This window comes from Borostomias antarcticus (genome assembly GCF_949987555.1).
Source record: "Borostomias antarcticus genome assembly, chromosome: 14".
Classification (NCBI taxonomy): Eukaryota; Metazoa; Chordata; class Actinopteri; order Stomiiformes; family Stomiidae; genus Borostomias; species Borostomias antarcticus.
In genome coordinates, this window is record NC_140247.1 from 22470551 (window position 1) to 22497040 (window position 26490).

General features: G+C 43.2%; 1 protein-coding gene across 1 annotated transcript; it reads right to left on the bottom strand.

Annotated features, from left to right (window-relative positions):
- Nucleotides 1-19061: 19061 nt before the first annotated feature.
- Nucleotides 19062-26231, bottom strand: LOC311317561 (homeobox protein CDX-1-like; the record flags this gene model as incomplete). The annotated part of the gene is made up of 3 exons (XM_084448635.1): nt 19062-19277; nt 19557-19714; nt 25841-26231. The coding sequence occupies 3 exons, from the start codon at nt 26229-26231 to the stop codon at nt 19062-19064; spliced, it is 765 nt and encodes a 254-aa protein (XP_084304761.1).
- Nucleotides 26232-26490: the final 259 nt, after the last annotated feature.

Sequence of the window (26490 nt, forward strand, 5' to 3'; positions counted from 1 at the left end):
GCAAAAAGTGACAGTCTTTAATTTCTCTTGTTGAACTCTTTATTTCAACAGTACAACTAAACCCCAGGTCAGGTGAGGGGGCACTGAGGGGATACAGGAAGTATTGGGGGGGTCTTCTCCTACACAAACAAAGGGCGACTCCCCAGACCTGCCATCCTATCCTCTAAAAAACCCAGAGATTCACTGCAAACGGTGTCTAGAGTAGATCACACTCAAATATCCAAGAGGTCACACACTTAAGGGAAGCTAGGTCTTCTGTAATAGAGAAATTCAAATCTATCTTTATTATTTTATGTTGGACTCCAGTGTAACCAGAACTGATGTGGATTTGTAAGAGCATTCTTACATGAACACTCTTCTCATCTCTGGTGAACTCTCTGCGGAGGTAGTGTTAGTAAGGAAGGGAGCTGCCCAGGTCTATGACTCTCCTCTCTGTCCAAGCAGCTGTTTCCCAAGGCCATAAACAAAGGCTTGGGGTCTTCACATACAGGTCAGCTGTTGACCTGTAGAGCTGTCCTACTCTCTGGTAACCCTCTCCTAATTAGTTAGTGGAGTTTGACATATGCATGTATGGGTTGTACCCACAGTGGATACCATGCTGTGTAAATCACAGGTCTTGACAGAACTTCTGTATCCTTCCAGAGAGCCCAGTTTGCAAACTCGTAACTGTTGGAATAAAAGTAACCAGCTTTGGACTTAGAAAGGAGAACTCTGCATTTACACTACTAATTTATTAATGATTAGATTGAAATCCAGTACAACGGTGTCCAGGATATGTGACGGTCACCCTATAATATTAAAACGGTCACACACTTAAGGAAAGCGACAGTTTTCACTACTGTTATACTCCTGCCCAATCTATCCATGCTCTCAATGAGGTGGTGTGCCTTATGAGGCGGGGCTTGAGGAGGTGGGGCATTAGGAGGCGGGGCCTGAGGCTGATTTTGATTTGATTTGATTTCAAACCTTTATTTATTCAGAGAAGAGGTTTGAGAGCAAGCACTCTTTTCCAACATCGCCCTGAGATATTTTTTTTGTTTGTTTGTTGTTGTTTTGTTGTTGTTTTTGTTATTGGTGTCTTTGTTATATGTGGTGTGATGATACGGTTTGAAATAAAACATTTGAATTGAATTGAACTCTAAAACTCAGTCCAAGATGTTCCCATAGGGTCAATAACTCTAAAACTCAGTCCAAGATGTTCTTCTAGTGTCAATAACTCTAAAACTGAGCCCACACTGTTACCATGGTTGCATTTTTCACATTTTTCATTTTGATTTTTTTGTTGTTGACTTTTTCACGTTTCACTAGAATACCAAACCAGAAAACCAAGTGAATATTTTGGCCATCTTGTCTCAGCATTGCAATAGAGAACTAGAAATTCCGACCCCATCAGTTAAGAACTCTCTTTGTGGTCTCTGTGTATCACTTCTCATTCCTCTTTCTCATCGTTTCTCACATGCAATCCCTTCTTCTTTGAAAAATAAAGAGCTGAAACAAAGAGAGTACAAGAGAGGGATGTGGGTCTTTCACTCTACTTTTTATTTGGTTTAAAAAATAAATGGTGTTTCTGTCTTTTCAAGTTGATTAGATCACAGTCATCACTGAAATAAAATGATGCATTTACTCATCTTCCATTCTACTGTATATGAATTCTACTACATTCAGAACATTCATTTTTGAATCCTGTTACATCGATATTGAGTAGCCTGCAAGCCTGGCTGCCTCTTGAAAAAAGTTGAAGTGAAACACAGGCGAAACACTTCCTCTTTCCTCTCTGGGTGTAATAATAGACCTGATGGTTAGTTATTTTCTCCTGGTCAGACACAGAGCAGCTACTGTGGAGCATTGACATCTGCTTCGTCTGTGCTAGTTTGATACTCTGTACTCGGTTTGTCCCTGAACCGGGGGTTCGTCAGGCTATGGATGTTCAGGACAGAGTCGGTCCATCGTGGACACATTGAGGACCTTGTCAAAGCGGGGTTGTTTGCTCTACCAGCCCAGCACCGTGAGGAGACATGGAAGCGTTGCTTGGACTGTTGCTGATGCTGGCAGGAGTTTCTCATGGTGAGATGTTCTGTTACATGTGGATGTTCCTCCGTGTTTGTTGACACAGCATTTATGTAATCTGCTATGATATGTGTTAAGACATCTCTGGATGTGAGGACTCTTGTAGAACCGTATGTCGTTGTCTATGAGCATCAGTGGGTCAGTTCTGTATGTTGTCTGTGATCATCAGTAGGTCAGTTCTGTATGTTGTTGTCTATGAGCATCAGTGGGTCAGTTCTGTGTATTGGTGTACAATGTGGCTTTTTCTCTTTACTTTCATTAATCAATTTTAGATTAATAAATGATAGAAGGAGACAATGTTTAAACTGTGTTGTTGAAGAGTCCTACATTGCTGGTGCAGAGCAATGAACAAGCTCTCTCTAAAAACAAACTTGTTTTTAACTTGATAGAGGGGAAAGAAACTCAAGAGTTGTCAAAAAGAGAGTAGATTATTATGGATGTCACCACGACACCGTCACGTCAACACAACGTCAGTTTACCGGACATTCCATAATCACTCAGGCAGACCAAACCAATCCAATACCCATCATGGAGAAATGATGGGTGAGTTCGTAAATGTGCTCTTGAAATCCGTTAATTAATGAACGGTCGGTTCACTCGGACAAAACGTTCTTTCAGTCGAAGCCACCAGTGCGACCAGAGAGCACTCTGAGGGGCGAATTCACTAAAGCGGAATTGCGGAAGTTACATTACAAATTACATTGCGCGTCAGTTGCTCCAGCAGAAAATAGATTTTTTAGAAGCTGCGTTCTCAGTGCCCCATCCGCCGCCATTACATGGATATACTTGGCTCACGCTGGATTTTACATTTCTTCTACAGGCCTCCGAATTACACCAAAGTTATCTTGGTGAGTCAAACGTCTTATAATATGCCGTAAAGGTCCAGGTTGTCAAAAACGAACATTATCCTTTAAATATCAGCTAATAATACCGGCACAGAGAAACGCTATGACGAAGGCAACGCAGTTTACACCGTATTTCACCCTTTGCGAGGGCTTTGTGAATAGCAAAGTTTATTTTCGACTTATTTGCACAGGTTTTGCATCAGGAAAAGCTGTGCAATCCTTTAGTGAATTCGCCCCTGGATGTGCTCCGAGCGCATTTACGAACAAAGCGCACCCCAAAACAAAGACTGCAGCACAGTAGAAAAAAAGCTATAACGATTGCAGCACAATAGAACAGCGCTATAATCCACTGCGTTGTCCCAATGTGCAGACATAACATTAATGTTTACCCAAACTATTTACCCAAACTCCAGATTTTTTTTTATAAATCACAAAAATTTAGGAGACCCATATGATAGGCCTACTCTAGGTTTCCAGCCATTCTGAATATTAGGGTAGGAATTTGCTCAGAATTGACCAGTTTTCCTCCAGCAAAATATCAACATGGCAAGAGGTGTATGATTTCCAATCATCCTCCCCATTGTTTTTCCATCAGTGTGAATCACATAGCCTACTGTAACTGAGATTCTGCCATAAATATGCATCAGAAACTATCATGGCTGATGGTCGAATATAGATTGGAAGCCAGTCTCACGGTGGTCTTAAGGAATATATGTCTAATGGAAAACCTGCTTACAGAAACGTATACAGTACATGACACTAGTAACAGACATGGCTACACCACCAGGCATGTAGTGATGGGTCGATGCACTGGGCCAAAGCCCAGATCAAATGCCATGAGGAGAACAGTGATGTACAGAGCAAAGTCTTTGTGGAATTCTGTACCGTTGGAAATCACAGAGATTAAATGTAAAATCCACTTCAAAAAAAGACTGAAAATGTAACCGTAATAACCTTGATGAATAATGGGAAAAAAATCCTTTGTATTATGTGGGAGATGTTAACAGTTAAGTTAGTTATAAACTGCTGAATGTTTTGAATGGACAGATATTTACTACAGAGTCTAATATCCTCTTCATGTTCTACTCAGGTATGGGGACGTCCTGTGATGCTACAAAGGATGGAGCTCAGTGTTACGGAGCTCTGGGAGGAAAAGTGTATTTTCAATTTTTATTTCCTTCCCTCTGGGACCATTTAAGAGTAATAAAAAACCCTAATGAAACACTTATAGTCAAAATAAAGAATAATACAGTTGTTACTGAAGGACCCAGTGCAGCCAGGTTACATTTCAATATCAACAACAAGACTCTGATGATAACAGACACACAGAGGAATGATTCTGGTGAATACATACTAGACATTTATGATTCAAACGGAAACTCCTTGAAGAGCACCCAGCTACATCTGTACATTGAAGGTAACTCACTCTTAATATCATCACCATCTGCTCATAAACAGATGCTTGCTTTATGAAGCTAAATCAAGGACATACTTCGACATAACTGTACTAGTGTAATTTGTGTATGTTTGGGAAGTAGTTAAGTAGGTAGGTTAGTAGGTAGGCAGTTATTCAGACATGAGGCCCATACATACATACATACATACATACATACAGTATTAGACAATTTAGCTCCCACTCTCCAGGTGTGTTCTAGAAGCTTTACCACTGTGTTCTGTCACCCCCCCCAGCCCCCGTGTCCTCCCCCCATCTGTCCTCTGAGTGTCTGTCCCAGGGAGACGTGACGGTGTCCTGCTCCTCTGAGGGAGACGGCCCCCAGTACAGCTGGACTCTCCCCAGTACAGCTGTGGTCCTCTCTGGTGAAGAGACCAACACCGTCACTCTGGAGAGAGGCTCTTCAGGAGACCTCACCTGTACTGCCAAGAACCACGTCAGCAGTGCTGCTGGACACCTGAACATCTCAGCTTGTCCAGGTAAGACTCATGAGTCTCCTCTTTGTCTTGGCTGATGTCCAAATGTCCAAAATAGGACACTACCCCTTTAATTACATGATTCTATTGGATATAATAATGGAAATTGAGGTTATGATGATGATTAAAATAATGACAATAATGATGAGGACGTTGAGATGTACTGTAGAGTAGGTGCTTGTCCTTCTTAGGCTATGGGTGCTCTGCTATCGTCAAATACCAGCAGAATGGTGTGGATAACGGCACTCGAAGAAGAAGAAGAAAAGGGCCAGACTTTAGTCTCAGTTGACAATAAGTTGTCTTATTGGGCTGACGCGTTTCGGCATCTTGCCTTCAACAGAGCATCATCACTGTTATTCTTTGTGTAGTTCCACTGTCCCCACCAAGCTGGTGGGTTTTTCTACTAATAATGATGAGGCCATCATGATAACATTGCTCTTGCCATGCCGTATGATTAAAGTGAATATGACGAATATGATTTCTGTAAGGGCTTTACATTTGACCACTCGGTCCAGATATTTACTACAGAGTCTAATATCCTCTTCATGTTCTACTCAGGTATGGGGACGTCCTGTGATGCTACAAAGGATGGAGCTCAGTGTTACGGAGCTCTGGGAGGAACTGTGTATTTTCAATTTTTATTTCCTTCCCTCTGGGACCAGTTAGTAGTAAAAAACCCTGGTAACACATCTATAGTCAAAATAAAGAATAATACAGTTGTTACTGAAGGACCCAGTGCAGCCAGGTTACATTTCAATATCAACAACAAGACTCTGATGATAACAGACACACAGAGGAATGATTCTGGTGAATACATACTAGACATTTATGATTCAAAAGGAAACTCCTTGAAGAGCACCAGACTACAACTGTACATTGAAGGTAACTCACTCTTAATATCATCACCATCTGCTCATAAACAGATGCTTTATGAAGCTAAATCAAGGACATACTTTGACATAACTGTACTAGTGTAATTTGTGTATGTTTGGGAAGTAGTTAAGTAGGTAGGTTAGTAGGTAGGCAGTTATTCAGACATGAGGCCCATACATACATACAGTATTAGACAATTTAGCTCCCACTCTCCAGGTGTGTTCTAGAAGCTTTACCACTGTGTTCTGTCACCCCCCCCAGCCCCCGTGTCCTCCCCCCATCTGTCCTCTGAGTGTCTGTCCCAGGGAGACGTGACGGTGTCCTGCTCCTCTGGGGGAGACGGCCCCCAGTACAGCTGGACTCTCCCCAGTACAGCTGTGGTCCTCTCTGGTGAAGAGACCAACACCGTCACTCTGGAGAGAGGCTCTTCAGGAGACCTCACCTGTACTGCCAAGAACCACGTCAGCAGTGCTGCTGGACACCTGAACATCTCAGCTTGTCCAGGTAAGACTCATGAGTCTCCTCTTTGTCTTGGCTGATGTCCAAATGTCCAAAATAGGACACTACCCCTTTAATTACATGATTCTATTGGATATAATAATGGAAATTGAGATTATGATGATGATTACAATAATGACAATAATGATGAGGACGTTGAGATGTACTGTAGAGTAGGTGCTTGTCCTTCTTAGGCTATGGGTGCTCTGCTATCGTCAAATACCAGCAGAATGGTGTGGATAACGGCACTCGAAGAAGAAGAAGAAAAGGGCCAGACTTTAGTCTCAGTTGACAATAAGTTGTCTTATTGGGCTGACGCGTTTCGGCATCTTGCCTTCAACAGAGCATCATCACTGTTATTCTTTGTGGAGTTCCACTGTCCCCACCAAGCTGGTGGGTTTTTCTACTAATAATGATGAGGCCATCATGATAACATTGCTCTTGCCATGCCGTATGATTAAAGTGAATATGACGAACATTATAATGGCGATATTTTTTTTTATCAGGATAGATATTTTTATCCTGTATGGTGACCTTGACCTGAAAGGCGCCTTATAAATAAAATGTATTATTATTATTATTATTATTATTATTATTATTATTATTATTATAGTGATGATTGCACCCTCACTCTTGCACTCGCCATCTAAACTCTATCCTCTTTGTCTTGGCTGCCTCCAGGCCTCATATACATTAATTGCTCCTTACCCAATGGGACAGCGATTTCCGACTGGGTCAATGATACTGGTAATACCCTGTGTCTCAAACCTACAACCGTAGCCCCCACCACTCAGATAAAGACCCTCCCTACCAAAGATAAGGGGACAACCACCGAATCTAATAATTCCACTTGGTGGAACTTAAGTAAGTGATGAATTCTATCTAGATGTGATGATTGATATACCATTATTTTAATTTTACTTTATTTTTTAGACATTTTTTCAACAGTTATACAACAGAAAAGTAATAACAGAATAGTATAAAATAGAAATCATATTAAAACTTCCAATATTCTGAAAAAGATAGTGTGCACAAAAGAACAGAGAAAAGTATATCAGTGGAAAACTTGAGATTTCAAAAAAAAAAAAAATATATATATACAGTATATATAAATAATAATAATAATAAGAAAAATCTGTGAGGTTTGCTATACAGCAGTTATTCATTCAATATCTCAACAAAATCTTTCTGTAAGGGCTTTACATTTGACCACTCGGTCCAGAGTTTGATAATATTATTGTCATTTTGATCTTCGATCATCGGTAACGTTGTTGATCAGACTGGTGATGTTGATGATGTTGATGTGAAAGCAATGCTAATCAGTGTCTCTCTCTGTCTGGTTCCTTCCCCTCAGATCACATGTTGATCGTGACATTGTCTCTGGCTGCCGTGGTCGTCTTCCTGCTCACTATCGTGGGCGTATTCTACGTCAGAAAGAAGAGGAAGAAGTCTGCGAGCACCACAGGTCATTAAACACGCACTCACTGCTCTGCTGCCCAATGTCCCCGTGGCTCTACCAGGTTCACGCTGTGATGTTTTTATGTGTTATATATGTGGGGTTTCCGGAAAAGGGTGTGTGTATGTCATCCCATCTAAAACTAGTGTTGAGTGGTGGTACAGTGAGGCTTACAAACAGTCAAGCAGAGCTTTTTCCCTGTCAAAAGAGTAGGGCTCTGTGTAAGAGTCATTTTGGGAGTTACCATGAGCACAGATACATGTAAGGGATTAACATATGGCCAGCCGGTCATTATCGAAAAATAAGAGCCTGACAGTGCGTTTGGAACCCTGAGGCGAAGCCGAACCAAACCCAATAATATTGGGTTTTTACGTAACTCTGCTGTTGTCACTAGGGTAGCAGTATGGCTACGTTAGCAGTATGGCTACTTTAACAGTATGACTACGTTAGCAGAATGGCTACGTTAACAGTATGGCTATGCTAGCAGTATGGCTACATTAGCAGAATGGCTACGTTAGCAGAATGGCTATGTTAGCAGTATGGCTACGTTAGCAGCGAGAGAGTAGCTCTTCTTGGTTAGCTGGAATAACCCAGGGAGGTGAGGGTGATTACAACTGTAACAGTCATTCTTGAATCTCTGTTAGCTGTACAGATGTGAATGACAGTACACAATGCTTAGCACAATGCTTTAGCTGCTGGCTAAATGCCTCCCTAGCCACGGACAAGGACAGCCTTCAGGCCAGGACCGGGGACAGTGTACTGTCAGTTGACCAGGCCTACCGGTGTCAGGCCCGCTGGTTCTCTCCCACGGTGGATCTAAATGTCCTCTCCCTCCCCAGACAAAGCAGAGGACGTGACCTACGCCGACGTCAGGTTCACGAAGAAGGGGCAGGAGAGGCGGAAGAAGAAGGAGGCTCCTCGGGAGGTGGAGTACGGCCAGGTGAAGGTGTCTGGGTCCCGCAGGCTGCAGCCCAGCCAGGCCACGCCCCCGGAGGTGGAGTACGGTCAGGTGACGATCCTGCCGGGCTCCGGAAGGAGGGTTGAGAAGCCAGAGGAAGACTGTGTGTACTCCTCTGTCCGGAGAGTCCAGTGAGCAGGACCACAGCTCAGCCAGTGAGTGGAGGAGGAGGGGCGTCCATCTGTAATATCTACTGTGTGGCGTTTGAGCGGACACCTTTACACTGTATGCATGTTTAGCAGAGGCGTAGCAGAGGCCCCCACAACCCCCGCGCTGTGTGGCAGTCCCAGAGCACATGGAGCCACTAGCCTAAACATTTATACACCAAATATTTTAGAGTAGCGGTATTTTACGCAAATATCGGCATTACAATTGCTCAGTTCGAATACAGCCTAATTTTGTTGGAATGAGTTGTACCATGATTTTTTTTTGCCCGTGAACTGACTTGCGCGACAGACATGGATCTGTCGGAGTCCGCAAGTGCTTCAGCAGCCCAGTATAAAGACGACTCTCCTGTCCAGATCCCGTCTCTCTGAAATGCTCTAAGGCCTCCTATAAAGGAAATTGAGCATGACACAATCAAGTACCTTGCCCAAACCCTGCTCATTCACAACTAATAAAGACGTATTTGAGGAGCACAGTGTCACAAGAGAGACCGTCTGAGTTATCAACCCTAGTATTGAGAGTCTGCACAGTCTTGTGCAGAAGAATGCCAGGAGATGCGCTCATATAAATTAATAGCCTACAACACATGTAGAAAGCAGCTCCTGACTGCAATAGTAACCACCTATGTAACCTACAGGATATGTATTTTTGTGTGAACCTTTCTGTGAACTTTTCAAAATAGGTTATAAGACGAATGTTCTACAAGACCTGTTACAAAGAATACTGAGCCACTTGCATTTGTCAATGATGCCTGTTGCTAATCTAAAGTCTTTAAAAAAAAGCATGAAATTAACTGGATGTATGTCCCTCTATTATAGTTTAGATAGGACTGGGGGAGGGGCCCATGGTTCAACCCTGCGGGGGAGGCGAGAAATGTTGCCACTGGTGTATACAGTATATTTGGCTGGTAATATCATCAAACACTCAGCTAAAATGTTTGAGTTACCATGTCTGAACTTTTGCCATAGGGGCAAAAGACATGGTAAACTGTTGGTTTAATAAACTGCTGGCACCAAACATGTAAATGTAAGAATTTCACAGCTGTAAGTGTGGCAAGTGTTCATGTTCGCACTAAAATGTCACAAGCGCAATGTTTCCATGACGCAGACACTTCTGTTTTAAATCCCCACATTTCTCTGGTTTTGAAAAACGTCTTTCTTTTCATTTTGGTTGTGTGGAGTGCTTATTTTCTTCCAGTTCTGCTTTCATATCATCTCATGGTTCAGATGGTCAGGTTGGTGGGAGGTGTTTCTAGGACTGGGATATACAGATTGATCAGGTCTACAGGTCTACATTGCAGTATTTATGCTCTTCTGATGGTTAAATATGATTGTTGTGTGTGTGTGTGTGTTTATGGCTTTGGAAGCATTTCATGCCTCTGCAGTATACAACTGTAAGTTATTTTAAATAAATAAAGATTTCCGAGAACTATGACAGTATCTTCTCATTTGATCAATATCGCATTTCACACCTTATCACCAGACGGGGACCTCAGAGCTGCTGTAGCATTTCCTGCCTCCTCATAAGGAGTCTAAAAGGAAGGAAGGGACATTACACCACAGCGTAGCCACAGTGCAAGCAGATTGCTTTCAAGAGTGACAACTCTCAGGATGGCTGTCATTGAAGTGAACGGGACCGTTAACTAGCTAGAGATGGCGATCCCATTCACTTCAAGTGACAGCTGTGAATGAAAGTATCACCAATGTGTTTCACCCAATTTGTTTCTTTTGATTTGATTGATGTTTTCTGAGTTTCTCTCAGTTTATTGTTTTACAACCTCTGTGAAACTGCCTTTTCATCCATTCCCAGAGAATCCCTCTGTTTAGAAAGACCATTTGGTCTGTGACATCACTCCCCTGTACCTTTTGTCTATGCACGTCACCTCCTCTATACGATGTTATAAAAGAGTCTGCACGACTGAGTCCCAGTACTCTTGCTAGGATACACTTCCTGTGCAGAGTCCACTTTGCAAATCGTAATATCAGAATAAACCTATTGTCTTTGTTTGAAACCAGCTTGACCGACCACTCAGCATGTTCCTGAAATCTAAACTAAACCAAGTAAGATTTTTCATTCATACAGCCAACAGTCACTCTTGGCACCAATCTGCTCACATGCGCTACACACATGGATGTATTGGCTACACAGTGACATAATGTCCCTTCCTTCCTTTTAGACTCCTTGCCCGCTCACATGACTGCAGTGTAGATAGATCAGAGATGATCACATACAGTACTAGTACTCCCACATGGTCCAGGAATGTTAGATCAGAGATGACCACATACTAGTACTCCCACATGGTCCAGGAATGTTAGATCAGAGATGACCACATACTAGTACTCCCACATGGTCCAGGAATGTTAGATCAGAGATGACCACATACTAGTACTCCCACATGGTCCAGGAATGTTAGATCAGAGATGACCACATACTAGTACTCCCACATGGTCCAGGAATGTTAGATCAGAGATGACCACATACTAGTACTCTCACATGGTCTAGGAATGTTAGACCATCACATACTCTCACATGGTCCAGTAATGTTAGACCACCACATACTCTCACATGGTCCAGTAATGTTAGACCATCACATACTCTCACATGGTCCAGTAATGTTAGACCCCCACATACTCTCACATGGTCCAGTAATGTTAGACCACCACATACTCTCACATGGTCCAGTAATGTTAGACCATCACATACTCTCACATGGTCCAGTAATGTTAGACCCCCACATACTCTCACATGGTCCAGTAATGTTAGACCATCACATACTCTCACATGGTCCAGTAATGTTAGACCACCACATACTCTCACATGGTCCAGTAATGTTAGACCATCACATACTCTCACATGGTCCAGTAATGTTAGACCCCCACATACTCTCACATGGTCCAGTAATGTTAGACCACCACATACTCTCACATGGTCCAGTAATGTTAGACCATCACATACTCTCACATGGTCCAGTAATGTTAGACCCCCACATACTCTCACATGGTCCAGTAATGTTAGACCATCACATACTCTCACATGGTCCAGTAATGTTAGACCACCACATACTCTCACATGGTCCAGTAATGTTAGACCATCACATACTCTCACATGGTCCAGTAATGTTAGACCCCCACATACTCTCACATGGTCCAGTAATGTTAGACCACCACATACTCTTACATGGTCCAGTAATGTTAGACCAGAGATGATTACAAACTAGTACTCCCACATGGTCCAGTAATGTTAGATCACAGAGGACTACATATTCTCACTTTGTCCAGTAATGTTAGATCAGAGATGACCACATATTCTCACATGGTCCAGTAATGTTAGACCAAGGGTGAGGATTCAAACTCTGTTCAGGACTACTGGTCACCTGATGCATGATACTGTAAACACAGTGTTTATGACCCATCATGGATGGACTCCACATAACCCACTCCCTGACAACTTTTCAAAGGTCAATGATTGACAGGTTCAGTGCAGTGCTCCAAATATCTAATGGAATCTAATCTAATGTTATCTAATGCAGTCTTTAAAAAAATCTTGTGTTGATAACCAATGTTCAACAGGACAGGTTCAGTGCTCTATTCCATATACCTTCTTCTTTTTTCAACAATTTATTTCACGAGAACTCAAAAGATATATCCAATGTCTTCATCCAACATTCTTCCTCTTAGAGGAGGAATCCTCTTAAAGGCAAACTTGAGACAAGATAAACAGACAGCAGGAAATCTTTTAAGGCCATGCATAGTTACTTGCAACTATTAGCTTTTTTAATGCTTTCTGCGTCTATTGCTACATTGTTAAAGTACTGATGTTTATTTTATTTCTATTTAAAAGTTATTTCATAGATTGTTTTAACCTAGGTAACTACATACAGTACATTCCGATTTACAGTGACAGCCTGTCAAGAGGCAGATGATACAGTGTGTGTAACTACAGTACAACTCTCTGAGACATACAGCATGCAGGCAAACCTCTTCAGTAATTAAAAACGCGTGAAAAGCATAAATCATGTGAGTTTAGAGATTTCATTTTTCATAGAACTTTGATCCTGTCTTGTTCTTCAACTTTCATTTGATTGAACCACCGTGAAACATTTATGTTTGTCTCTGTGGAGTCACTGAAATAGGGAACTAATGATTTGCGGAGGGGACTGTAAAATGCTGAAACTGGAATTTTCTCTTCTCTGTGGTCACATGAGTCAGGGCACAACCTAATAATCTGTTGCTGGCTGGGAAACGAACAGCATTTTCTGTAACTGCTCTAATGGTCACACTTTACAATAACGGTCACAAAAAACAGTTAACTGTTAACTAATGCTTATTTAGGGTTAGGTTAGGTTACTAATGTTAATTAATACCTTAGTTAAGGTTAGGGTTAGGTGAGTTAACCTTAGTTAACATAAATAACATTAGTAAATGGTTAATAGAGACATTAGTTAACTGTTACTTAATGCTTAATAATGCATTAACTAATGCTTATTAATGTACCCTTATTGTAAAGTGTTACCGATCTAATTTTACACATTTACAGATGGCAGTTTAGTGAAACAGCCCAACAGGATATGACAGAGATATTTCTCAGATATGTAGGTATTGGCATAGTCCCGTTGAGGTGAGCATGTCACACAGGCTTGTGGTCCGGGGCCACCCTGTGTCACAACCACCTGCTGAGAAATAGACTCACTGTGTGAAGCCAAAGCCTCTGTGGTCAAATGAGAACTGTCCCCCATCCCGTTTTATGACAAACTTGAAGTGACACTATTCTTGAATTGAAACCTTTATTTATTCAGGGAAGACAATTGAGAGCAAACTCTCTTTTTCAATGCCGCCCTGATTACAATAAAAACACATACAAAATAGGAACATGATACGACAGAATTACTTAAAATCAAGTACGAAGTCATAAGATCTAGAATAAAAACAGGACTATGAGAAACATGTACTGTCCACATGGAGTACACATTCTATTATAACCTTGAACCTCTCCAGAGATACAGGTTGGTCCAGCTTTAGGGAGTCCTGCAGTCTGTTCCACCTCTTGGGTCCATGAATATTAAAGGAAGACTTTCCTGCGTTTGTGCTACACCGAGGTACGTTCAGCCTTATATGAGATTGTGACCTAGTATGTTCCATGTCTCTGAAACTCAAAAGTGAGGACAAGTATAATGGCAGCTTGCCAGAGAGTGCTTTAAAAATAAATAAAATACAATGTTGTTCTCTTTGTGTGGCAAGGGATGGCCATCCAACTTTACTATAAAGAACTTATTAAGCAGTTCTGCTTAATAAGTTCTGTATAGTAAAGTTGGATGGCCGTCCCTTGCCAGCACAAGCACAAGCACCAGGGGTAGATAGACCCAGAACACAAATCAAAGGGACGACAGGGTGGAGGAGAATCTCTGAACCTTTGGAGGGTCTGATTCAGGACCATCACCCTGTAAAGCAAACAGAACAGGACCTACAGTCACTTGACATCACAAGGGTTCATTTAGCAAATCTAAAGCCGGGTTCACCTACAACAGAGAGCACAGTTTGAAGCAGTTTTGGAATGGAATGTTGGATTTGAAACAGCTGATTCTTTACGACTCAACTTTTAGAATACAGAGACATTCTAGAACTACAGACATTCTAAGACTGCTTAAAATTGTATTGGCTGTTGTATGTGAGCTTAGCATGGGCACTGAGGAAATAATCAAATATCTTATATTAGAATATTATGTGGTACTGCTGTGCCCAGCTATGGCTCAGGCTGTAGGTTGTATTCTGCCCTCTAAACCAACTTATTTCAAGGAAGTTCAGTTTATTTCCTGTTGCACATACTTACTGATACTTACATGACACTTCCTCTTTTCAAAGTTGTTATCACTGTTTCTAAAATCTGCAAGAGTCCGATCATAGGTCCTCCATTTTATTGTGTCAAGTTGTAATCAGTTATACAGGAAAAGCAACAAAGCAAAGGTCAGCCTCTGGGCTTGGAGAAGGGGCGTCTGTCCACAGAAACACTCACACTCGAATAGCCGCTGGAACTCTGCTCACCGCACCCTCTGTGCAGCTACAGTAGCTAACACTGTACCCAAACATGCCACTGCAGCCTCCAACACAAGAACTCCACACGAAAACAGACCCGAGTCAGGGGAGTGCGTAGAGGCAGCCGGGGGCAGGATCCAAATACAGACTCAGGAGAAGAAGGTTCAATGAGGTTTCTTTAATAATCCAAAAACAAGTTAAATCCAGAAACAGGAGAGAACACAGAACCTCTGACAATACATGCAAAGACACAATGAACAGACAAGGAACAAAGGGAGCAGAATACAAAGAAAATCAACCAGTGAAATGACATGCAAGTGAGACTAAACATAATGAGACAGAGACGGACTAGAGAGGGACTAGAGGTTCTAGAGAGGTACTAGAGGGGGACTAGAGAGGGACTACAGGGGGACTAGAGAGGGACTAGAGGTTCTAGAGATGGACTATCTCAGAGCAGGGCGGGACATGTCAGTAACAAGGAAACCACAGCTTGGTCATTTAAATTCTGCAGAATTCTGAATATAGCACTTGAATATGCTTAATGAGTGTTTATATTTGCAGAGAAGGATGGCAAGATTAAAGTGCTTAGATGGTTTTTGTTGATGATATATTGATTGATACCACTCTATCCTCTGCTAGTTTTATATACAGACCTGTAATGTTATCTTATAACCGTTTTCAGTGTCATATGTTTCAGTGCTAAGTAATGGTATCAGAATGTGTTTAAAAAACAAAACGCATTGAGTTCCGTTGTCATGAATCTTCTACTGTACTTTATTTCATCTTTCTCTCAGCTCCTCATGTCACACCACCAGGAGAGAGTGTCTCCGCCACAGATTAAGTGCAGGTTAGAACTGGAATGCTGAATCTCTCTGTTCAGGGCTGGGCTTAATCTCTGTCTGACAAACCGGCACTGTCCCCTCAAAATGTATACATACATAAATGTCAGTCCAATCTAAAAAACTAAACAAGAAACAGAACATTGTCAGCTGGTTGCTGTTAGGGAAATGTTGCAGTTGTCAGTTAAGGAACCTATCTGTGCCAACAGCCCAATAGAACGTAAAATACATTGTTGTATCTCTCTCTCTCTCTCTATCTCTCCCTCTCTCTCTTTCCCCCTTTCTTCATTTGATTTGTGCTGTTGATCTTTACATCATAGTTGAATGAAACAGTGCTTTCATTCATGAAACAGTAGTGCAAAAGGTTTGACGTGCTTCATCACAATATTTGAGCCTGTAAATCACCACTAGAAGCTTGAAGACCTGGCAGGACTGGGGATTTGAACCCTGTTCCTTTTGGGTTTCACGTCTTAGAGAGCAGGCCGCCTTAAAGGATTAACATGGTAATTTTCACTTTTTTTTAGTTTGAACGTGCTATTTGCACAATAGGACATTGAAGAAACACAATAAAAACATTAAATATATCCGTTTTGTCGTTTTTGAGAAACTGGAAGCGTAACATTTTCAGTCCAATTTGACTCGGGGTAAAAATACTCCGAATTCGTGACGTTTTTCCCATTGTTGACGTCACCCTAAAGTTTGAAAATCCCGCCTCCACTCCCCTGCACCCGCCCCCAACAGAAACCTGTCTGCGCCGTTTCACCATCTATCCAACATGGTAAGGCAGCTCTGAACCCTTTCTCATCTTGAGAATAATTGAATAGTAACAGTCTCTTAATTTTATATAATTTGTACGTTTTATAGGCCTAATTGTATTTGTGGTTGTCATACATATTGGGAGGTTTTCACCATGATCTCCGTGTCTGAGTAGCCAACCTAGCTACTGTTAGATAAACGAACCATAACGTTAGCTGTAATTGGCAACAGTTTTTAAAAAGCTGTCTGATCCAGCTAGCTATTTGTCTTTATCCAGCATGTTGACGTTAGCTAGCCTAATGTTTGGAATATCAGCTAGCTGTGTTAATTATCCTAGCATGCTAACGTTAGCTCTCAATGCATTTGCTTTTGGTAACGTTAGCCCTCCAGTGCAATGGGACAAACACAGCGCACCATACTGTACTCTTCCCTGGCATAAACACAGTGCACCATACTGTACTCTTCCCTGGCATAAACACAGTGCACCATACTGTACTCTTCCCTGGCATAAACACAGTGCACCATGCTGTACTCTTCCCTGGCATAAACACAGTGCACCATGCTGTACTCTTCCCTGGCATAAACACAGTGCACCATACTGTACCCTTCCCTGGCATAAAATCTACTTGCACCAGGTGCAAACTGTGCTGTAAGGTTTCCGAAGCGATAGCCTACCAGAACTGTTGTGAGCGTGCTTTGTTGTATAGGCCAATAGTTATCCAAATCAAAGTTGGATATAAGTCAGTTTGTCTCCACAAGAATCTCCCGATTATCTCTCGCTCAAACTTAATTCGATATAATGTAGACTTACTGATAAATAGCCTATTGTTGTAATTTATGCTGTTTTGCATATGCAAAATAACGATGCTATTACTAATCGCTTTTATAATTTTCCCCCTTTTCTTGTAGCCAGATCACTACATTTCCAATACTGGGACTTGAGGTCCAGGTCTCTTCAGGGCTCTGGAGGTGTGCAGGTCCTGGAGGACAGGTTGCAGCCAATGTCACCTAATGATATTATAAATGTTACAACACCGCCCTGTTTTATGAGAAAGTAGTCTATGTCTTAATTTAATGTCATGTTGTATGCGCAACAATTACCTCGGAAAATAAAGACGTAGTCCTACAGTACCCGTGCGGATTTTTGTCATTTATTTATTCTCACATTGAGATCTTAACTTGATCAAACACACCTGCTGTGTACTGAATCGTTTGTCCTAAGGTCTTGTATTGCAGCGTTGTGATGCGCATATAGAGGCTACTGTGCTAAAATTATGACTACATTTCAGGGTGGGTGGAGGTGAAGATATTAAGTCAAGTTATGTTCCTTTCATAATTTACAACTCCAAATAATTGTAATTCTGCAAAACATTCTGAAAGTTGTGTAAACCTTATCATCACTGTGGCATCTGCTCCACATAATGTTGATCATCCCAGCACCTCGATCCGACCCAACTTCAGGAAGCATTGCGCATTTTGGGATTAAACAGCTCCAGTAGCGATATTCTATTATAACCAGAGGGCATTACAATAACATTCAAAACGAGATCTATTGACTGCATGACCTGTTAGTCTCCAGACTCCGGAGTAGGCTAGCCCTTGACCGCTGCGCTCACGGAGTCGTGGTGCACGGCCCTCTGTCTCCAAACTCATCCATTATGTTGAATCGCTGCGCTACGCATGCAGTCTGCCACATATTAGTAGGATCAGTAGGCTAGCCTATATGTAGGCTACATCCCCAGCCCCTTTCTGCAAAATGTATTGTGTTGCCTTTGTATGTGAAATGAGCTATAATGATTTAATTGATCTGACCAATAATCAGTTATTGCAGTGGTATTCCGCTCGATTCCTTACATCACCACAACTGACAGATGTTGAACCCAGAACAGTAACGTTTCAGTGTTCAACTGGCTTTGTTGGACACCTACTAAGATAAATAACTGTAGACTGGGGAACAATGCGGATGTTATGTCGGTTTCACAGCGCAAATTATCTGTCTTCTGGTAAGACCCACAGTTGCAATTATTTGACTAACTAGGTCTATACTGTTCGTAGCTGGCTGAAAGCTAGTCTAATAGCCCAAGCCTCCAAGCTTGCGTGGCCGGCTGCAGGGGGCTATTCCTCTGTCGCGGGGGAGACGTGTCGTCGTTATACCTTTATCGTACTTTTCCCAAATTGGCCTAATGCAAATTCGAGGATACGGCCTGTTAGGTAGCGTGTATCTTTATAATGTTTGGGGGTTAATATAATATTAAGGACTTTGTAAATGCCCCTGGTAAGCAGCTAGAAAAATGGCTATTGATCTGGCTGTTGCGCGATCTAGCTCTTGTGTTGTTTAGCTCGCAGCGGTGGTAGCTATGGTAACGGGGCACACGCCTGTCAATCAGAATGATTCCAGTTGGTCATTTGCTCAGAGAACTGTCAATCAGTTGTTAATAATCACGCCCAGTTTTGAGTGAGTGAACTTTTTGAGTGGCAGATTCAGACCTCTAAAAACATGTTTTAAAAGAATTTGTATGGATGAATTCTGAAATAGTTAAACACATGTGTTTTGTTGTTGCCTAAAGATACCTGGAAAGTGTTATATTGAACCACCATGTTAATCCTTTAAAGCCTCTCACATGTACAATATATACAGTATTTCCATTAGGATGTCCTGTAATATTTCGCTTTAACAGTCATCGACATCATCTCAGACAACATGGCGTTGCTGCCTGGGCTGGTTGCCATGACGAGGCTGCCAGGTGCATCCGGCGGTGCAGGTGTAGTGGGCGTGGTGGGAGAGGCATGCTGGGATAGCTGGAGCTTCTTCTTGTTCAGCTTCCTGTCTTTGGCCCGTCTGTTCTGGAACCAGATCTTCACCTGGGATGAAGTCAGACGATACAATACAACTGAGTACAACTATTCACACACACACACACACACACACACACACACACACACACACACACACACACACACATTTATACACAATACCTCCCACACAGTTGAGATGATTACGTGGTCAGCATCTGAAAGAGATGTCTGTCTGCTTGTCCATCTGTCTGTCTGTATGTCTGTCTGCTTGTCCATACTGTATGTCTGTCTCACTATCTGTCTGTCTGTCTGTCTGTGTCTATCTATACGTGTGAGACTACAGACCTGTCGTTCTGAGAGGCTGAGTGCGGTGGCCAGCTCTGTCTTCTTCCGGATGGTGATGTACCTGCTGAACTGGAACTCCTTCTCCAGCTCCAGTCTCTGGTGGTCAGAGTAGACCACCCTGTACTTGTCCTTGGTCCTCGTCTTCCCAACCGACACTACTGTACCACACAGAAACACATGAGCCGAGTCACGACCGTACCACACACAAACACAAGTACCGAGTCACTGCCACACCAAATCACAAGTACTGAGTCACTACCATACAATAACACAAGAACCGAGTCACTACCACACACAAACACAAGAACCGAGACACTACCACATACAAACACAAGAACCGAGACACTACCACACACAAACACAAGTACTGAGACACTACACTACACTAAAATGTACTACACTCCCAAACACAAGTACCGAGTCACTACACTAGCAAACACAAACACAACTTCCGAGTCACTACACTACCACACAAAAACACAAGAACCAAGTCACTAGCACACAAAAACAAAAGAACCGAATCACATGTACCGAGTCAGTATCACACACAATTACAAGAGCTGAGTCACTACCACACACAAACACAGGTACCGAATCACTACTATCCACAAACACAAGTACCGAGTCACTACACTACAACACACAAACACAAGAACTAAGTCCCTACTACACACAAACACAAGTACCAAGTCACTACACTACCAAACACAAACACAAGTACCTAATCACTACACTACCACACACAAACACAAGAACCAAGTCACTACCACACACAAACACACATATCGAGTCACTATCACAAACAGTTACAAGAACTGAGTCACTACCACACACAAACACAAGAACTGAGTCACTACCAACCACAAACACACGTACTGAGTGACTACCACACACAAACACAAGTACCGAGTCACTACCACACACAAACGCAAGAACCGAGTCACTACACTACCACACACAAACACAAGTACTGAGTCACTACCAGCCACAAACACAAGTACTGTGTCACTACCACACAGAAACACATGAACCGAGTCACTACCACACACAAAGGTATCGAGTCACTACCAGCCACAAACACAAGTACTGAGTCACTACACTACCACACACAAACACAAGAAACAAATCACTACCACACAAACATAAGACGAACTGAGTCACTACACAAACACACACACACACACACACACACACATTTATACACAATACCTCCCACACAGTTGAGATGAGAACATGGTCAGCATCTGAAAGAGATGTCTGTCTGCTTGTCCATCTGTCTGTCTGTATGTATGTCTGCTTGTCCATACTGTATGTCTGTCTCACTATCTATCTGTCTGTCTGTCTGTCTGTCTGTGTGTCTATCTATACGTGTGAGACTACAGACCTGTCGTTCTGAGAGGCTGAGTGCGGTGGCCAGCTCTGTCTTCTACCGAGTCACTACAGTACCACACACAAACACAAGTACTGAGTCACTACCACACATGAACACAAGTACTGAGTCACTACCACACATGAACACAAGTACTGAGTCACTACCACACACAAACGCAAGAACAGAGTTACTACCACACATGAACACAAGTACTGAGTCACTACCACACACAAACACAAGTACTGAGTCACTACCACACACAAACACAAGTACTGAGTCACTACCACACACAAACGCAAGAACAGAGTCACTACCACACATGAACACAAGAACCAAATCAGGACCACACACAAACATACATACCGAGTTACTACTACACAGAACTAAAATAACTGAGTCACTACCACACACAAACACAAGAACCGAGTCCCTACCAGCCATAAACACAAGAACCGAGTCACTACACTACCACACACACACACAAGTACTGAGTCACTACCACACACAAACAAAAGAACTGAGTCACTAGCACACCAAACACAAGAACCAATTTACTACCACACACAGGCGTATCGAGTCACCGCCACACACAATTACAAGAACTGAGGCACTACCACACACAAATACAAGAACTGAGTCACTAGCACACAAACACAAGTACAGAGTCACTACCATATACAAACACAAGTACCGAGACACTACCACACACAAACACGAACCAAGCCACTGCCCCACACAACTAAAAGTACTGAGTCACCACACGCAAACACAAGAGCCAAGTCACTACCAACCATAAACACAAGTAACGAGTCCCTACATTACCACACAAGGAAACAACTACCGAGTCACTACCACACACAAACACAAGAATTGAGTCACTTCCACATACAAAACAAGTATCAAGTCACTACCAACCACAAACACAAGTACTGAGTCACTACCACACACAAACACATGTACCAAGTCACTACACTACCACACAAACACAAGTTCTGAGTCACTTGCATACACAAATACAGGTACCAAGTGGCTACCAAACACAAACACAAGAACTGAGTCACTACCACACACAAACACAGGAACCGAGTCACTACCACACACAAAGGTACCGAGTCACTACCAGCCACAAACACAAGTACTGAGTCACTACACTACCACACACAAACACAAGAACCAAGTCCCTACCACACAAACATAAGAAGAACTGAGTCACTAGCACACACAAACACAAATCACTATCACACACAGGCAGATGTACCGAGTCACCGCCACACACAATTACAAGAACTGAGTCACTACTACACACAAACACAAGAACTGAGTCAATACCACACAAACACAATCGAGTCACTACACTACCACACACAAACACAAGTACTGAGTCACTGCCACACACAATTAGTCACTACTACACACAAACAAGTACCAAGTCACTACCACACACAAACAAGTACCGAGTCACTACCACACACAAACACCAGTACCGAGTCACTACCACACACAAACACAAGAACCGAGTCACTACCACAAACACAAGAACCGAGTCACTACCACACACAAACACAAGAACCGAGTCACTACCACAAACACAAGAACTGAGTCACTACCACACACAAACACAAGTACCAAGTCACTAGCAACCACAAACACAAGTACTGAGTCACTCCACTGCCACAGACAAGCACAAGAACCGAGTCCCTACCACACACAAACACAAGAACCGAGTCCCTAGCACACACAAACACAAGAACCAAGTCACTACCACACACAAACACAAGTACTGAGTCACTCCACTGCCACAGACAAGCACAAGAACCGAGTCCCTACCACACACAAACACAAGAACCGAGTCCCTAGCACACACAAACACAAGAACCAAGTCACTACCACACACAAACACAAGTACTGAGACAGAATATACAGCATATATGAAGACCCATGGGAGCAAGGTACAACACAGATTTTCAGGATTCAATATTAACTTTATTGTTCCACAAAGTGGTTCATTTGGTTTGGGCTTTCACCCGTGCTGCAGCCATACAGTAAGATACAAACATTAAATATACAAAAACATACAAAGATGTCAGTAAAATAAAATGTTCCTGAAAACATCTGTAGACAAACAGAAGAGCAAACATTTCATGGAACGCAAAGATTGGCACAAATCTCCTCAATAAAAAACAGATCCTCCAGTGTCCATCCCTGCCTCATCATGTCCTTATCTTCTGCTGTTTAAACGTTTTATTGACACAGGGATAAATACATTTTAAAAACTGTTTAATATACTGCACAACAAGGGACATGAACCTCATCCCAGACGGCAGTAGCTGATACTCACGTGTAGAACACGGGATGGGTCAGCAGCTATCCTATTGGCTTGCCTTAGCCTGTTCATAAGTAGACACACCATTTTGTATTTAGCACTGTCATTTGCACTGTCCCGTCTTTACACTGTCCTGTCTAGTCCCTGCACCCTGTCTAATGTTGTATACCCATCAGTGTTAAGCACCAACTGACCAGAACAAACTCCTAGCATGTGTAAAAACCTACTGTACCTGGCAATAAAACGGATTCTGATTCTGATAGTAGACTGCACGGGTGAATGCTGTTTTACCCTTAGAATCCTCAGTTACCTTTGTTCTGCGGATCTTGATCCATGTGTTTGATGGTATTACGTAAACGTATACTGAGTTCTCACACACTTCACAGAGATATTAGATGAGAGTGAATGTCACCAAATGTATTTGGTCAAACTCACTTGCTCCTCAGGGTGAATAATGCCCACCAGCGCCAGCGAATGGCTAGCTTTTCGGTGGCGTACAGTAGCTGGCTAAAATGGTGTTCATGAGAGGTGGTCGGGTGTGTGTTTGTAAGTCAGAGGCCCAAGGTCGAACCCAGAGTTCCAAGTGAGGGTGGCAGCGATACTGGCGAGCGACCCAGGACATTGTTACACTGTTTTTTTGCTTTCCTCTAGAACTTTAGGGGGAGAGTCAGTATATGTATATTCTCCCCCCTCTCCTTCTATGATGATGTGCACTATATAAATAAAATTTGATTTGATTTGTATCAGCTTATTCAGAAAACAGACCCAGTATGATAACTCCAAGAGGAATCTGCAGGAGGGGACGTCCAGTCTATGTTCGAGTCCACCTTCTACAGTAAGTTTCCACTTCCAGTGTTATGATGGCATTATTTGAGTTAGTCAGATGGTACACTGTGTGAGGAGAGGGATGGACGCGATGACTGTCTGGTGCCAGAGTCTCGCGGTCACCATGGGCTGGAGAGTCACTGGCGCCCTGCACCTCTTGCTCTACCTCATCAATCATGTTAATCACAACTAGCAGCATGTGGTACTGTTCCTTATCCACGAGAGAGCTGTTTACATAGGAGTTTACGTAGGCGGCCATTCATCCACACTTGAGTGTGTAGATATGCACACACACACGCACGCGCATACGCACACACACACGCGCATACGCTCACACACACAGGCCGGCAGAGGAGGCAGGCACGCGCACACATTTCCACCACACACACACACACACGCGCACACACACACGCGCACACACACACGCGCACACGCATACGCTCACACACACAGGCCGGCAGAGGAGGCAGGCACGCGCACACATTTCCACCACACACACACACACGCGCACACACACACGCGCACACACACACGCGCACACATACACACACACACACACAGCGCCTGGAAGGGTGAGCCAGGTAGATGGTATTGATCCCCAGGAGAAGTCTTGACAGTGCATTGATCGCAGCAGGGTGAAGGAGCACCCACACACACCCACACGCACACACACACACACACACACACGCACCAGTCCAGAAGAGTCTCCCATAGAGGAGGGTTGGTCCAGTCTGAGAATGTGTGTGTATGTGTGTGTGTGTGTGTGTGTGTCTCAGTGTTATCTCCTCAGCCTTTCACCCCCAGAGTGGACAGAGAGGGTGGGGAGCCTCAGTCCAGCCTCCCAGGCATCGGCTATTAGCTCAGCACTCATATCTCTCACCAGCGGAAGGAATAGGTTAAAAGCCATGGATGTGTGCTTTGTAATTTGATGGATGTGTGTGTTGTGCAATGCTCTTGAAACATGACTATAAATATGTATTCTGTCACCCCCCCCCCCAGAAGCTGGCGTCTGCTGTTGAGCTCTGACTATCAACATATTTGCTTATACACCAACCAACTCATGTTAGTGCATGGTGCTTAGATGGTACATTGTGATGTGACACACACACTGTACACACACATAATTGCACCAACTACTCTCTCTCATTAATGTTAAATGGACTGCATCTGTATATTAACCAAAGCGCTTTACAATGGCCTCTCATTCACCCATTCACAAACCAATGGTGGCAGCTGCCATGCAAGGTGCTAGTCTGCTCATTTGGGTCATTTCAGTGCCCAAGAACACTTTGACGGGGTCAAAGGAAGCGGGATTCGAACCGCCGACCCTACGATCATTGGATGACCCACTTTACCACTGACACTACCACTTTACCACAGCTCTTAGCTAGGCCTATAAGCGTGAGTATGTGTTTGTACTGTAAATGGAACTAAATATTTTCACTGTTGTATGTCGAATGGCCGTCAGGGAATCAAGAGGGTGTGAATTGTGTTCAAACTGAACCAATGAGGAAAATCCCTCAGACAAGAATGAGCCTCTTAATTATCAGCATTTTAAGCGTGCATGTAGGCTACATGTGTGTAGAACAAGTGCAAGACCATTGAGAGGCACCTGTCTGTCCAAAACTGTACTAAAGCTTTTTCTTTTAGAGCCATATCTTCCTGACACTAAACAGGCGCGATTTCAGAGCTCAAACTTCCAGCCGAGCCTACATACGTGACTGATGACAGGAAACCAAGAGAGAGTGGAATAACATTCCCTACCCGAGTTTGATTGATGCACGTTGCGTCTGATCCAGTCATAAGAGTTTCTTCTCTGAGCGCTTGGAGAGTAGAGCTGTCCAGCGTGCGAGTCCAGGGACGGGACACCTCCCGGTAGAGATTGTGGCGGGATGCAGGTCAGGTCGGGCGAACTGAAACTGATCTGACCGATCCCCGGGGGGCTTGACCCGGGCAAGGGTCCGTGACCATACGATGACCACTCCTCCCGAGGGGTCTGCAGGTCACCGGTACCTGCGACATGCTGGTGGTAACCGGTGAAATCCCCATACTGCGACGGCGCGGGAATATATTGACCGTTCAGAGTTTGAGTCGGCTGCCTGGCGGAATTAGAGTACATGCCGGTGTCCCTGTCCAGAAGGTAGCTCACGAACATCTCAATTAATTTAAACTCTCAGAGCATTATGGAAATCCAGACATGGGCCCTAAACAACCACGGGTATTCTACCCTAAACTCTCTTCTCCGGTCTACGCACACTCACACACTAATCCTAACCTATCGACTTCACACACCTTTAAAGCTTTGTCTATGGGACGGGACAGGTAGCCGGTGCGAAGGTAACAACATGACGTCAGCTTTTACAACCCGGGGCCCACTTTCCCGTCAGCTGCTCTTTCACCTCAACGTCACAACG